The sequence below is a fragment of the Lepus europaeus genome, chromosome 10 (genome assembly GCF_033115175.1).
Source record: "Lepus europaeus isolate LE1 chromosome 10, mLepTim1.pri, whole genome shotgun sequence".
Lineage (NCBI taxonomy): Eukaryota > Metazoa > Chordata > Mammalia > Lagomorpha > Leporidae > Lepus > Lepus europaeus.
Genome location: NC_084836.1, coordinates 87,035,771 through 87,052,151, shown reverse-complemented (window position 1 = coordinate 87,052,151; position 16,381 = coordinate 87,035,771). Strand labels below are relative to the sequence as shown.

The window sequence follows — 16,381 nt, the reverse complement described above, 5'->3', positions numbered from 1 at the left end:
AGTTTCAGGGACCTGCTGGTTAAGCTGCTGCCTGCAATGCTGGCATCCCATATGGGCGGTGGTTTGAGTCCTGGTTGTTCCACTGCCAATACAGCTCCCTCACAGCATGCCTGGGAAAACCAGTGGAAGACGGCCAAAGTGCTTGGGCCCCTGTACCCACAGTGCAGACCCAGATGAAGCTCTTGGCTCCTGGTTTAGCCTGGCCCAGCTATGGCCATTGTGGCCATCCGGAGAGTAAACCAGCAGACTGAACACCTCTCTCTCTGTCTCTTGACTCTCTTTGCAACTCTGCCTTTCGAATAAATAAAACTTTGTATCTTTGATACAGCCTCATTCCTCAAGGTAGATGAAATCAAATACATAAAAAGATGATGTAGTAACTTACTATACAAAGTCAGTGTCAAATCAGCTTTGCAGCCACTCTCAGTCCAACCTAGTCTGTAGTCTGTCTAGTTTCAGTAATTAGACTCCTACTGCTTCTCATTCATCATAAGGTTTACTGCCCGTTTCTACTACAAATGCAATGGGATCTCCATTTACCCCATTCCTAACTCCTGCCCTTTACCACTCCAACTTCTTGATTCCTACTATTTAGAATTCTGTTCACTGTCTGAAACATCCTATGTTATCTCTACCTGTTAAGATGAGTCTGCTTTCCTGATGCCCACCTATCTTGGCCCCTGTAATCATAGCCAGCCTTTGTCTAGCTGAACTACCACCAATTTTCTGTTACAGCATCAACAATCAGCAGCATCAACATTTAAAGTTTCTTGGCTACCAGAGGTGTCACACATTTCTATCAGACAGTGCTACTTTAGAACAGAGCCTCTGCAGAGTTTAGCAGGTTGTTATGTCCACAAAGGCATTTACAAAGCAGCAAGAAGGACTAAAATCAAAGCCAACTTCCACTCACCAAGCCAAGCACCACAGAGCAGGACTTACGGGGAAATAATCTGAGCCTTTTCTCAAAAATGCTGTCCTCTCAATAAACCATCAGTTGTGGAAGTGCTCTATGTTCAGAAGGCATGGCTTTTTCTAACTTGTACTAAAGTGTCATATAAACTAGCAATAACCTAGAAGTGGGGGACTATGCCTTATTCATGTTTATGTCATACGTTAGTTACTAAGTATGTAGTTGAATGAATTAACGAACAAGCACCCAATTCTACATACCGTCTTCAGACACATCTCATTGTATATGACACCATCTAATACTTTATCTGGTTACAGAATTTAGCTTTCACTAATGCCCATCACAAATCAAAATCACTGTTTAGGACTCATGTCTGTCTGCTAGCACCAAATCAAAAATAAATCATTACATGATATTTTTTTCTTTCATAGCTTCCTATTTCCAATTAAGCATTCCCAATATACTAAGAAAACGCTTATTAATATGTTTACTTTTAAAAAACAGAGTAGTGTAATAATGAAACATCAAAGAACTCATTCTTTCCAACCAACCTGATCTTGTCTTGGTACACTTGATCTTGGGAGATGTCACAGATTCTGATGCACCTGAGTCTACTGTCCTCAGTTTTCCTTTGGAGTAAGAGTCTCTACTATGCTGAATAGTATTTTTCCCTTTAGTACTCTTTCTTACAGATTCTTCACTATTCTTCTTAAGACTTAATTTTGAATCTATCTTAGATTTATGTGAATTTTTCATTTTCTGAATTCCTTCAGAATTATTTACATCATTTTCAGTTACAGAATCCTTTTGATTAATTTTCTTGGTTTTTTTCTTTTTCTTCTCAACAAGAGTTTTGGAATCTATTTCTTTTTTAGTCTGAGGCTTTTTCTTCTTTGCTTTCTCTTGGCTTAAAGCTTTGCTATCTTCATCAGAGAGATCAGAATCAGAATCTGAAAGGTCATAGAAACGTTTCAAGTCCTCTGTCGTACTGTGGTTGATGGGGCGTCCTCTTTTATCCACAGCATAATTCAACTTGAACTTTTTGTCATGAAACATGGCTCGAAATCTCTTGTCAATTTTGACTTTTCGATCCTTTTCTGGCATTTCCCAAAATCTTGGGTCCTTTGCAACTCTCCTAAACCGCTGGTCACTCATTATTTCTTGTTTGGATGACATTTTTAAATGTTAATACTAAACAACCTGTGAAGAAACCAAATACTAAAAAACAAAACAAACATCACAGAAATGGTTAATAATATAATTAAATATGTTTGAAAAACACATTGATTCACAATGTATTTTAGGTAAAATGTATACATAAGATAAAATTAACATAACTGTAATTTTATCTCCCCAACTTATTCTGAGTCAATACAGAAATGCTTAAAACATAAAAATATCCTCTTTCCATTACAGGTCATTTGGAGAAAACAAATTTAAGGCAAACCAAGTAGAATGCCACAGCTTTATGGAGGGAACAAATGTTTATTAACCACTGCATTCACTTAAAATTTCTATTCTTCTAGTTGTGTAATTGCATGTGGTGCAAGTTAAAAGCTAATATAATTTAAATATCGTCAAGCCTCAACTGATCAGTTGCTTTTTCAAATTCCAGTCCCATTATTTCTGTTAATCCTTTCCTCCTGTTCTTCCCAATAGCTTTTAGCTCTACAAAGCTAGTCACCTAATTAAAAAGACAAAAACGTGACCAGCGCCGCGGCTCACTAGGCTAATCCTCCACCTGTGGAGCCGGCACCCCGGGTTCAAGCCTCAGTTGGGGCACCAGATTCTGTCCCGGTTGCTCCTCTTCCAGTCCAGCTCTCTGCTGTGGCCCGGGACTGTACTTTTCTTAACTTTGAAAACATCTTAAACATTAAGTAGGAATCACCAGTTTCACTGATGCATTTATGTACAATAGGCATATTACAACACTTAATTATTCGAGCAGCCTTATGAGGTAGGCACTACCTTATCTAATTAAGATAACGCATTGTAAACGTTTAGAAAGAAAGCGTTCCATAAATGTCAGCTACTGGAAGAGAAGGGAAGGCGACCCAACTTCACCTATGCCGCATGCCGTCCCTGCCATCCCCTAATGTGGAAAATACCTGAGTCTCTTTACTCCCAAACGTCAGGGAGCAGATAATGGCCTGGGTCCCTGGAGAAGCGGCCCTGAAGAGAACCAAGAGTGTGGAGCCCGAAAGGCTAGGGAGAGCGGGCGAGATCCTCACAAATCCGAAGGAGTCCCTATCGGACACAAGTTCTACTCACTGTGGACCCCTTCTCCCCGAAACCATTTCTACTCACCGCCTCAGAGTCTCCCGAAGCCTCACGTGTGACCCACACCCACAATCCTCCGGTGGACGCTCCGCCGTAACGGCAAGCAACCTGGGCCAAATTACTTCCGCTTTTCTTTGCGCGAAGTTCTCGTCAGCGGCGTAGCTGAGGAAGTTGCTTCAGCGCGTGCGCACGACGGAAAAACCCCAGGGCTAGTAGTAGTGGCGTAGCCGCTGGAGATGCTTCTGCGGGCTGGGCTGAGGCGCTTGTGGCCGCGATCTCGGGCCGCGGGGGTCTCTCTAGAAAATCGGAGCCGAAGCAGGGCAGTGGCCTCTGGCGTCTCTTCCCCTGGCGGCACTTCGCCCGGAGCCCTAAATATCTTCGATCGGGAATTGAAGAGGAAACAGAAGAACTGGGCGGCCCGGCAGCCTGAGCCGATCAAGTTTGACTACCTGAAGGAGGAGGTGAGCGCGCGGGATTGCCGGGGAGGGGCCGGCTCCGAGCCCGTGTCCGCGTCCGGAGCGAAGCCCTTCTGCCGGTTGACCTTGAGCAGCAGCGCTGCCTCTCTGGGCCTCTGCTAGAAGACTGCAGAGATGCTGGACTCTGATATTTGCCATGTGCTTTCTGTTCATTCATTCTCTCACTGACTCAGTACCACGACCGGGGCAGCCAGACCACTGCCCTCATACGTTTGGGGTTGGGATGAGATACGTGATCTTATTGTATGAGTAAGGTGAGGGAAGGGAAGCGAAGTCTAGTGACCACAATGGTCGGGCAGAGGACGCGCTTGAGGAATTGGCGGTGAAAGGGCTTGCAGGCAAGGCGAGCCGCAGAGGTGGAAAAGATCTTGTGGAGGTCTGCAGTGAAGCTCCAGGGAGGGCGATAGTGGGGGGGCTCAGAATTGGCCCAAATCTTCAGAGACCTGTGGGATGAGCACTTTGCATTTTCTTTCCTGCCTGTGCCGTTCATCTAGAACGGTACCTGTTGGCCATAGGTAGCTTTTGTAATGTGGCTAATGCAATTGAGATGTGTTGTTAAGTATTAAATACACACTGGATTTTAGGGACTCGGTATGAAAAAGATTTGTCAGATAGCTCAATAACAGTTTTTGTGTTGATTACATGTGGAAATGGTAGCCTTAGTGTGTCGGATTAGATAAAATACACTAAAATTCATTTCTCTCATTTCTTTTTTTACCTTTTTTATGTAACTTGGCTACTGAGAAATTTTAAGTGATGCACATGGCTCCTGTTATTTTTGGACAGCACTGCTCTAAAGGATGCTGAGGTGCTTGAATGGTTTTAAGCAGTGGAATGATGTGATCTGATGTAAGTCTTAGGAAGATCAAATTCAGATCTCTGATTTGTGCCAGTTTGAGAGGCCTTGTCCTTTCTGCCCAGGTGGATTATGGACTGAGGGTCTCTACTCTCCGGACATACCACCAATCTCAGGCCTCAATAAATGATTCTTCAGGAGTGGAGCAACATTGGAGTCAAGTGTAAGAACTCTTACAAGACAATGTGACAACATTTTTTGAGCTCCTATTCAGCAGAGATCTGTGCAAGCACTGGCCTGACCCATGATTGACAATGGATCTTCTCAGGGAGCCTTGGATGAGACAGTTGCCCAGAGATTTGTAATGTCTATTGCAGAGATAGAAAGCTAACCACCAGTAAATATTTTGTATGCCGTCCGTAAGGCATGGTGTCTATATTGCATGCTGATCCTGCCAGTTGCTGGTTTCTTCCAGAAGGGTTTGTGAGGTCCTAGTTTCTCTTCTCCAAAAAACAGTGCTTGCATTACAACTTGACTGAGGCCTTGCCAATGTGCAGATCTAGAATAAATAAATAGAGTGTATGAGATTTCTTTCTATAATAAGCAGAAGTTAGTAACATTAGGAATTATGTGCAAAATGGATTCCTCTGGCAGAAGACTTCTACTCTACCTGAGCTCTTATCCTGTTTTCCCCCAAAAAGCAAACACACCTGTGATCTGAACTTTCAAATTTTTATGAGAGAATGAGTAAATGTGAAGAATATTAGACTCCCACATCTTTTTTTCCTGCTGGAGGGAGGTAGCCCAGCAAAAAGCAGTGCTTCCCTTATGACCTCTTTTAAATTGAGATGAGATGGGAGGGAGGATGAACTTTCTTTAGATTGAGCTTGTTCTAATTTTCAAAGGTCACTCAAAAATTATTTACTTATTTATTTTTATAGAAAATTTTTATTAAATAAATTTCGAAAGTATAACTTTTGAATTATAGCAGTTCTTCCCCCCGTAACCATCCTCCCACCCGCAAACCATCCCATCTCCAATTCCCTCTCCCATCTCATTCTTCAAGAAAAATTATTTATTTAGGAGTACTGCAAAATTTGTTGCTAGTCATCAAATAATAGAATCTTTATTAAAAGAGCACTTGCACATTCATCTGTAATAACCCCCCCCAGCTGGCTAAGTACTTTTTGCACATTCATGTATCTATGGGCAATAATATGCCTGTTGATTTTCATTATTGTGATTCAGTATGGCCTAGAATATAATGCAAAAGCTAAATATGTTTTTTAAATATTTATTTTATTTATTTGAAAGACAGAGTTACAGAGAGGTAGAGACACAGAGAGAGAGGTCTTCCATCTGCTGGTTCACTCCCCAGATGACCTCAACAGCTGGAGCTGTGCCGATCCGAAGCCAGGAGCTTCCTCCAGGTCTCCCACGTGGGTGTAGGGGCCCAAGGACTTGGGCCATCTTCTACTGCTATCCCAGGTCATAGCAGAGAGCTGGATCGGAAGAGGAGCAACAGGGACTAGAACTGGTGCCCATATGGGATGCCGGCACTTCAGGCCAGGACATAAACCCACTGCGCCGCTGCGCCTCAGCGCCGGCCCCAAAAGCTAAATATCTTGAGAATGGTTAGTCTTGATTTCGTGTAATTGCCTTCTTAAATTATTTGCCTCAATTTGTTTCCGGGGATATTTTATTATACTCTGTCCTGGATTTGAAAAGAAAGTTGCTGTGGTGAAATAGGAAAAGGAGTAAAGGAAGTACTTATCATCATGTTGAAACATAAATAACCTATAGGTTATTGTATGCTGCTGTACTGCTTCCCTGTTAAACCTATTAAGTGTAGGTCCGGCGCTGTGGCATGGAGGGTTAGATCTCTGCCTGCAATGCTGGCATCTTGTATCGACACCCGTTTGAGTGTCAGCTGCTCTACTTTCTGATCTAGCTCCTTGTTATTTCTGCCTTTCAAACAAAAAAAAAACATACTCAGCTTAACTTATATACATCCTTGCCTCTTGTAATCCTTTAGGTTGGAAGTCGCATTGCAGACCGTGTATATGACGTAGCCAGGTAAGTGATATTTATCATAATAACATACAATAAACTTCTGGAGGAATACTCAAGTGAGAAAATGTAAAATAATGTAAAATCAACAAACTGTTTTAGTCATATTTTAGATACATCCTTACAAATGAATGAGTTTATTTTGGATGTCTGTGTTTCCAAGTCTTGGGAAGAGTTAATTTTGTAAGGTAAAAAAGGTGCTTCATTGTTGCAAATAGGCAACAAATTTCATTTATTTCATTAGTTACATTATTTCAAAGATCTGAAAGAGAGCTATTATAATCATTCACTAAAATTTTAGATCATTTGTGATTTCATAAGAGAAGTCTTTTTTTTTTTTTAAATTTTTTTTTTTGACAGGCAGAGTGGACAGTGAGAGAGAGACAGAGAGAAAGGTCTTCCTTTTGCCATTGGTTCACCCTCCAATGGCCGCCGCGGTAGCGCGCTGCGGCCGGCACACTGCGCTGTTCCGATGGCAGGAGCCAGGTGCTTCTCCTGGTCTCCCATGGGGTGCAGAGCCCAAGCACTTGGGCCATCCTCCACTGCACTCCCTGGCCACAGCAGAGAGCTGGCCTGGAAGAGGGGCAACCGGGACAGGATCGGTGCCCCGACCGGGACTAGAACCCGGTGTGCCGGCACCACAAGGCGGAGGATTAGCCTATTGAGCCACGGCGCCGGCCAAGAGAAGTCTTAAATGTAAATCCATTTGTATTTTACAACTGCTTTGTTATAGCACTAAGCAGAACATTCAAATATATGAAAGAATCTGTGATTATGGCTAAAAGCATATCTTAAACTAACATTAACATTTTGGAATTAAATTATTAAAAATGCTAATCTAAATATCCTTGCGGTAATATTCTATTATTACAAAAATGTAGTTTAGGAGGCGGCGCTGTGGCGCAGTAGGTTAATTCTCCACCTGTGGTACCAGCATCCCATATGGGTACCGGTTCTACTCCCAGCTGCTCCTCTTTTCATCCAGCTCTGCTGTGGCCTGGGAAAGCACTAGAAGATAGCCCAAGTGCCTGTGCCCCTGTACCAATGTGGGAGACCAGGAAGAAGCACCTGGCTCCTGGCTTCGGATCAGCCCAGCTCTGGCCTTTAAAGCCATCTGGGGAGTGAACCAGTGGATGGAAGGCTTCTCTCTCTGTCTCTCTGCCTCTGCCTCTCTGTAACTCTGCCTTTCAACTAAGTAAATAAATCTTAAAAAAAAAAAAAAAGGAAAAATTAGTTCTTAATTATTTTATTTGCTGTATTATTTCAGACAATGCATAACTTCTGTGTATCTTTTTTAGAGATTTCCCCCTTGCTTTGGATGTTGGCTGTGGAAGAGGTTATATAGCACAACACTTGAATAAGGTATATCTATCTGATAATTTACTTTGAGAAACAAAACATTTTAAGGAAAGACTTCATTAATCAATTCAATTTGGATCATATTTAGGTTTTGATTATATTAAAGCTGCTAATAGATTATTTTATCTAGTATCCCTACTGGTAATTTCTTTAAATCTATTTTGTATTTTTTGTATTATTTGTATTTTGTATATTTGTATTTTTTGTACTATTTTGTATAGTTGTATTTTGTTTGTTCAAACACTTGAAAATTTGCAATGAAAATCAGAGTAATGTTCATATATGTTATTAAGCAAACACTTTTAGCTAGACGGAATATTAATTTCAGCAGGTAGTTAGAAATCTTTCTGTATAAGTTTCCTTTGTTAATGTTCCTACCATTTTATTTTTCATTTCTGATTCAGACCGTAAAGACATCCTTTTGTTCTCTTGGCCCCTGTACGTAAGACACAGTGATAGACACAAAGACTAAAGTGGGATTGCTATATAAAGTTTACTTAGTTAAAAACATACACTTGACTAGCGTGAGGAAGAGAGAGTAAGGCCCCCCAAACACTTATTAATAATAGTAAATACCACAGAAATGGCACAAGCATTAATGTGGAACAAAAGTTAAGGGAAGGAAAAATCAGTAGGTGAAATCTCAGAGCAAAGAATCTTACCTGGGATTTCAAAGAATTTATACTGGTAGTTTATAGCTTTAGAAATCAGAGCATGGTAGGAAAAAGGCTGATAGGATGCTCTAAGGTGTGATACAGTGATGCTTAAGGAAGACTAACTTGAAAGTAGTATGACAGGAAGGATTGAAAAAGTGGCAGGATAGAGCAGCAAATCAATTCAGAGGCCATGTGAGAGATAAAGACCTGCTGCCACCTAAGTTGGGGCAGAGATATAGTTGATGGAATGTATGAGAGAGACCTAATAGAATCAAGAAAACTGGATGACTGATCAGATGTTGGCAGGAGAAATCCATTGTTCTAGTTTTTTGCATCCAAAATCGTATTCATTTATTTCTCTTGTGTCCTGTCCTCTCACACTGAATCTATTAGCAAATATTATTTGGATTTCAAAGTAGATCTATAACTCTGCCACTTCTTACCATCTTCACCGTTACTGTATTGGTTCAAAATACCATCATCTCTTGCCAGTGGTCTCCCTGCTTCTACCTTTGTCCCTAACAGCCTGTCCTCACTTGTAACCCTTATAAAACACAAATCAAATCATTGTTAGTCTTCTGCTCAGAATTGTTGGCTTCTCATCAAACTTAGTAATAACCCAGGGTCCTTGTCCTTAAGGCCTTCAGTGAGCTGGTTCTTCAGCATTTCTCTGACTTTATTTCATTCCTCAGCCCTGGACTCCTGTTGTATCTCCAACAGGCAAGGGCTTTGCATTATGTTTGTTCTCTATATTTTTCTCCATGATACCAATATGTGGCTTAGTTCCTTACCTCTATCTGGTCTTTGCTCAAATGGCCTCTCATCAAAGATCCCTTTCTTGACTATTTTATTTTAAAATAGTTCCTACTGGCCGGCGCCGTGGCTCACTAGGCTAATAATCCTCCGCCTTGCGGCGCCAGCACACCGGGTTCTAGTCCCGGTCGGGGCACCGATCCTGTCCCGGTTGCCCCTCTTCCAGGCCAGCTCTCTGCTGTGGCCAGGGAGTGCAGTGGAGGATGGCCCAAGTACTTGGGTCCTGCACCCCATGGGAGACCAGGAGAAGCACCTGGCTCCTGCCATCGGATCAGCGCCGTGCGCTGGCCGCAGCGCGCCTACCGCGGCGGCCATTGGAGGGTGAACCAACGGCAAAGGAAGACCTTTCTCTCTGTCTCTCTCTCACTGTCCACTCTGCCTGTCAAAAAGTAAAAAAAAAAAAAAAAGTTCCTACTTTGTTCCAGTGAGTAGTTTCCTTACTTGTTTCCATAGAACTCTAATTTCTTTTTTTTTTTTTTTTGGGAGTGGGGGGACCACATTAAAAACAACTTTTATTTAATGAATATAAATTTCCAGTGTACAGCTTATGGATTACAATGGCTTCCCCCTCCCATAACTTCCCTCCCACCCACAACCCTCCCCTCTCCCGCTCCCTCTCCCCTTCCATTCACATCAAGATTCATTTTCAATTCTCTTTATATACAGAAGATCAATTTAGTATAAAGATTTCAACAGTTTGCACCCACATAGAAACACAAAGTGAAACATACTGTTTGAGTACTAGTTATAGCATTAAATCAAAATGTACAGCACATTAAGGACAGAGATCCCACATGAGGAGCAAGTGCACAGTGGCTCTTGTTGTTGACCCAACAAATTGACACTCTAGTTTATGGCGCCAGTAACCACCCTAGGCTGTCGTCATGAGTTGCCAAGGCTATGGAAGCCTTCCAAGTTTGCCGACTCTGATCATATTTAGACAAGGTCATAAAAGACAGAGTGAGGATAGTAACCAATGGTCCTAAGAGTGGCATTTCCGAGGTTTGAACAATTATACAGTATTAAGTGGGGAAGAGGACCATCAGTACACACAGGTTGGGAGTAGAGCCATTGGTGGTAGAGTAGAGGTTATGATTACAAAGGGATGAGGCCCAAGTGTGCTAGACAGGGTCTAGAACAAAGGACAGAGTCATTATTAGAGGAGCTAAGAAAGGTGCTGTCTAAGCTACAATTAAGTTTTCTGATTGAGAGGCAAATAGAACCTGATAGAAGGGGCTTGATAATAATCTGGTGGGCTTTAGGCCTTGTAAGTTAAGAGGCCCAGACCTATCTATCTCTTCACATGGGGTATATCCTAAGGGAGGTGTGAACCTCCTAGGGGAAGGCACTCTGTTGACTTTCATTACTTGGCTGGCCTGGGAGGAGAGCTGGCCAGGTAAAGGCAGGGGGCATCTCTAACAAGAAATTTACAGTTCTGCCTGCAATGTTGCTGACCCTACTTGACCATCCCCTCAGCTGCAGTGGTCACTTTGGAAGTTGGGCTGAGTGAAGGGCTTTTCAGCTTAGAGCCAATAAGATCTGTGGCTCTGACCTGGGCATCCTTCGACTCCAGGGCAGGTCCATTTCCAGTGATCCAACTCTTGGCAGAGCTGCCAGGGCTCTTCACAAGCTGACTTCTGCTGAAGCCCAGGCTTACCACATTGAAAGCACTGCAGTGGACTGGCCTGTTGGGTCTCCTTGAGGGCAGATCACTGTACAGATCAGCCAGTAATAGGCCTGCCATCCATTGCTTCTGATGCCTAGCTTTCTTTTCCTCCTGGTTTGTGTTAAAGCAGACCAGAGGATGCAAGTCAAGGGAGTGCCCGTGTCCCATCTCTAATCTTCGGTGGCCTGAACTACAAGTCTATAGTCACAGGCATGTTCTGTAGTAGTTTTTCTAAGGTAGACAATGCCCATGAGGAAAATTATATTCTCACTTTAAAACTTTCTTTCCCTTTTGTCTGAAAGGGAGGTTTTTTCTACTTACTGTATACTTCGCTGATGGCGAAGTGAGTCTAGCTATGAGATTATTATTTAAGTTCTTATTTTGGCTATGCTATTACAGAAAAATGTTAGCCATCTCTTTTATAAGGTCTAAAGATTAAATTGTGCGTCCTACAGATTCCTTCATAATAGAATTAGTTTCCTACCTTGAAGAGAATAGAGAAATGAAAGAACAAGTTGGGCTTAGAATAGAGAAATGAGGGAGCAAGTCCTAGATCGCTTGCTGACAATAGCAATATCACATGAATACTTAGCAAACCGTTTCAACCATTAGATAACAACTTAAGAAAACATTTACCGGAAGGTCCAATGCCTTCTATAAATTTTAAGAATCATGTATTTGAAAACACCTCTTAAATATCTAACATGGTATAGTTTGTTTAACCAGTAAACTTAAGCACAACCATATAAAATGTTTTTAGTTTCTTTCTACCAACAAGTTTAAAACATATGATACACAGATTCAGGTCACACAAATTAAAATGTATCTTTGATTGATTTTAGCAGCTTAAATTTATGGACAATCTTATCTATAAGCCATTTAAAATAAAACTCTTAATAAAATTTCCTATGTGGACATACAATATGTACACAGATATAACATAGCATAATAGACCAATATAGCAATTTTAATGATAGCTTTTAAAATCTTTAACTCTTTTTGTAGATTGCCAATTGATTTGAATTGCTTTTTGTTTTTAGATTACTTTAACACATTGCTTTAACAGAGCATCAGAGTTTAATTCTATGTCAAAGAGAAATTGAGCTTCCTGTGATCTTTTGCTGTGAGGTTTCCTTCCTTTACCTTCTTTCATATTGGTGACCATGTTTCTGTGTTTCTGTGTGTAACACATCTTTAAGCATCTTTTGCAGGGCAGGATGAGTGGCAACAAATTCTTTCAGTTTCTGTTTGCTATGAAAAGTCTTAATTTCACCTTCATTCACAAATGAGAGCTTTGCAGGATATAATATTCTGGGCTGGCAGTTTTTCTCTCTTAGTACCTGGGCTATGTCTCGCCATTCGCTTCTAGCTTGTAGGGTTTCTGATGAGAAGTCTGCTGTGAGTCTAATTGGAGATCCTCTAAGAGTAATCTGACGTTTCTCTCTTGCACCTTTTAGAATCTTTTCTTTATGTTTCACTGTGGTGAGTTTGATTACAATGTGTCGTGGTGAGGATCTCTTTTGGTCATGTTTATTAGGGGTTCTATAAGCTTCCTGTACTAAGATGCCTCTGTCCTTCTCCAAACCTGGGAAATTTTCTGCTAGTATCTCACTGAATATGCCTTCTAATCCTTTCTCCCTCTCCATGCCTTCAGGAACTCCTAGAACCCGAATATTAGGTTTTTTAATAGTATCCTGTAGATTCCCTACAATATTTTTTAGATTTCTAATTTCTTCTTCTTTTCTTTGATTTGAGTGTTTCCTTTCCTGTTCTCTGTCTTCTAATTCCGATATTCTCTCTTCTGCTTCGCCCATTCTGTTTTTAAGGCTCTCTAATGTGTTTGTCATTTGATCTATTGAGTTCTTCATTTCATTGTGGTTTTTTGTCACTATCACAGTTTCATGTTTTACTAGTTGTTTCATTTCATTTTGATTCCTCCTTAATATTTCATTTTCATGAGAGAGATTTTCTATCTTGTCCATGAAGGATTTCTGTAGTTCAAGAATTTGTTTTTGAGAACTTCTTAATGTTCTTATCAATTTTTTGAGATCCTCTTCTTGCATTTCTTCGATCTCATCATCTTCATAATCTTGAATTGGGGTGTCTTTTTCATTTGGGGGCGTCATAGTGTCTTCCTTGTTCTTGTTAGCTTGGTTTTTGCGTTTGTTGTTTGGCATGTTGGAGATATTTGGTTTCTTCACTGTGGTGTTTTTTCTTGTTACACTATGGCTCTATATTAAGTGGACTGTCTGCTTTCGGTGGAGCCTTAGAGGCTTGAGATGAGTGTGGACTGAGAGCTGTGTTTGGTTCCTCAGGGTTGAGGGTGTGTCAAAGATGACACTCCCAGGTTAGGTGTGGTAAATCTCTCTTTCTTTCTTTCTTTTTTTTTTTTTTTTTTTTTTTTTTGATTCAAAAGGGAAGTAATTCCGCACAGCTGAACGTACTTGGAGGTAGTTAGCAGGCGAATGATATACCCACAGGAGCCAGAGATCGGAAGCTCTTTCCCAAGGACCACACAGGGAATCTCTGCTGCCCTCGGTGTGGGCTCCAATTCTCCTGCAGTGTCCCACTGGATTGCCAAGTTAGATCCTAATCTCCTGTTATTTCACCCCTCCCCCCAGAGTCAGGTTTTTCTGCTAGGCTCAGGGCCGGTGCAGACCTGAGGTCGCCCTGCTTATGACGTATGTCTAAAATGGCGCCTGCTCTGTCTTGCTCGCCTTTGAGAGGTGAGCGGAGAGAGAGAAACTCGTGTCCGTATCGGTCACTTTTTTTTTTTTTTTCCTCTCTCTCTTCTAGTTAGCCTGGTGAACTTTTCCCCACGGAGTTTCAAGCCTCGTTCCCTCTAGTCTCCTCTTTCTGCTTTCCCGCTGGTGTCTCGGGCTACTGAGGTTCGGCTCACCTCGCGTTCCAGCGCTGGTGTGTTGAGTCTGCCGCTGGTGTCCCGAACTTGGGCTCCCACGCTCTCCACACAGGTCCACTGTGAATCACTAGTTCCGGAAGAGTTTCTGCTGCTGTTTCTTCCCCTACTCTTCCTTGACCCTGCAGTATCTCCACTTTTATTAACCTGTGTGTCTTGCTGAACTATCAATGTGCTCCCTTCCTATTCCGCCATCTTGCCCAGAACTCTAATTTCTGATGTATGCTTATTTATTTGGTATCTATCTTTTCTTACTTGACTTGCTCATTTTTATTCACTAGTAACTTCCTAGTATCTACACCACACAATGAAGATTTATTAAATGGCTACTACATGAATAAATGCAAGAGAACCTTAAAGTTCTAGTCACTTCAGTACTAGAAAAAGTCTATACTAGAGAAGTGGTGCAATGAGGAGCAAAGGAAGCAATGAGGAACAAAGGATGATTCCTATTTTAGATTTGTGTCTGAGTCTGAGATGACAGTGGACTATATTGGTGTTAATGTCTGGCAGGTAGTTGAAAATGTGGAACTGGAATTGAGGTGTTGAGGTTAGGAGCTCTCACTTGAAGTTCAACATATAGGGGTTCAGGATTGAGCTCTGCCACTTATTGTTTGTGTACCCATGAACCATTTATCCAGTCTCTCCATACCTCAGTTTCTGTGAAATGTGGGCAATAATGCCCATCTTAAAGGCTGCTGGAAGGATTATGTGAGATAAGTAAGTGACAAAATGGAGACCATTGTTCATATTTGGAAGTCCCTATCCATGGTGGCAATGAAAGTCATGAGTATGTGCACTCTTGGGGCAAGAATATAGAAAAGAACCTTCCAGGAGTGTATTTAAGGATGAGAAAATGAGGAGGAACCAACAAAGATTTTGTGAGTAGTGAGATAGACAGTGTCTTAGTAAAGTTTTTTTTTTTATTATTATTATTACTGTTATAAGAAGCAGACATCCCTGAAGTCATTTTAAATACAGCAACATTTGTTACACAGAGCCTTTTAGGTAACTCAGGGGTCTGGAAGTAGAGCCAAGCCTTATGAGGAGAATTTGAAACATCAGAACAATATCCCTTTTGTTCACCTGCTCTCTCAGATTACACGGATGCTACGTGTGTTGCCCTCATTCTTTTTCTCTTGTAGATTCTGCTTCATGTTCAGCAGTGTGTGTGACTCCCATATGAATACCCCACAAGCAGTAGTGAGCTCATACAGTCCATGAGAGCTGATTATTAATAGCCAACTCTGTGTTCAGTGATGTTGTGTTGATAGCTTGAAATCAGCCATGGTAAAAGTACTTACTCCATGTAAGTTAGCAAATGCTACAAATCAATCCCCAACCAAGGGCCATTTATTAAATACTTCCTAGCACACCTCTTCCGAAGCCACAATGCTTATATGCTCTTCTGACTCTGTCCTCCTTTCTCTAGGTCTCTTAGTTCAAATTTTCACATGAAGAGACAGGAACAGATAGTTTGGTTGGCTTAATTGTTCACCCTCACATGAGAGCCAATTGTGTACATCTCTTCCCAACTCTACCTTTAGCAACATCATGATAGTTAACACACAGTCCATATTGTTGGAGTAGTTTGTATTGGAAATCAGTAAACATTACAATTCAGGACACTGTTTTTGTGTTTTTTGAGAGTTCGTATTTAAACATTTACTTGCACACCTGTTATCCTCAGGTAATCAGCAGTGACCAGGTAATGGTGGGGTTTTATGATAGAGTATATCCTTTCTAAATCGTTGGCAGAGACATTCATTATGAAGCAGGGATAGTGGAATAAAAAGGTAGAGGAGGAGAGCCAGAGTAGAATATACTGAAGGAGTTTCTAGGAGACCACCCGTAGGGTTGTGCTTCAGGGAGGTCAGGTGAAGCAGAACTGAGAGCCCTAAGAGCAGACTGTTGTAGTTGGTGCAGGAGCCCATTTGTGATATTTAAAGATAGTTTTGGAAAGCAGTGGAAGGGAAGCTAGATTACTGAGAACTGCACAGAAAGACCTTAGTAGTTAGAGTTGTGGATTATAAGTGAAACAACTGGGAAGTATGTAGAGGTGAGATTTTTCAAGATTGAGGGCTTTGTCTCTGTTGTATGGTGAGGTAAAGAGACAGAAGATAGAATGAAGGTTGGTAGAGATGGAGTTAGAGCAGGATCCTGGAGGAAAGAGAGCTGAGTGAAAAATTAATCTAGGACAGAAATCTTGCAGTACCCTTTGCTGGTGGAAGGATGAGAGGATGAAGCAGGCAAAGTGAAACCCCTTAAACCCTACCTGCAAGTCTGTGTGTCATTATTTGTAAAATCTGAGTGAACAACTAAAAGGTAAGGAATTCATTCCAGGTCCTTTGTGGCCCAAGAATGAGAAAAGTAGCCCTCAGCATAGCATTGCATAGAGAAGTTGATGCAGAAGTCCTAAAGCAGGAGAATTAAGT

At 41.5% G+C, this 16,381-nt stretch overlaps 2 protein-coding genes across 6 annotated transcripts in view; one reads left to right on the top strand and one right to left on the bottom strand.

The window, feature by feature from the left end:
- Positions 1-3,306, bottom strand: part of ESF1 (ESF1 nucleolar pre-rRNA processing protein homolog) — a 70,878-nt gene extending 67,572 nt beyond the window's left edge. Inside the window, exons 1-2 of one of the 2 annotated variants that reach the window (XM_062203856.1) lie at positions 3,221-3,306; positions 1,465-2,131 (exon numbers count right to left, since the gene is read on the bottom strand). In XM_062203856.1, the coding sequence (XP_062059840.1) occupies positions 1,465-2,089 (625 nt within the window). In that variant the 5' untranslated portion in view covers positions 2,090-2,131; positions 3,221-3,306. Of the gene's footprint in view, positions 1-1,464; positions 2,132-3,021; positions 3,189-3,220 lie in introns of those variants that run through there. The other variant, XM_062203855.1, reaches the window with a different exon arrangement.
- Positions 3,307-3,392: 86 nt separating this feature from the next.
- The window catches only part of NDUFAF5 (NADH:ubiquinone oxidoreductase complex assembly factor 5), a 35,710-nt gene continuing 22,721 nt past the window's right edge, over positions 3,393-16,381 (top strand). For all 4 annotated transcript variants that reach the window (XM_062203851.1, XM_062203852.1, XM_062203850.1 and 1 more), the window contains exons 1-3: positions 3,393-3,654; positions 6,501-6,541; positions 7,834-7,897. In XM_062203851.1, coding sequence (XP_062059835.1) covers positions 3,430-3,654; positions 6,501-6,541; positions 7,834-7,897 — 330 coding nt within the window. In that variant the 5' untranslated portion in view covers positions 3,393-3,429. The remainder of the gene's footprint in view (positions 3,655-6,500; positions 6,542-7,833; positions 7,898-16,381) is intronic.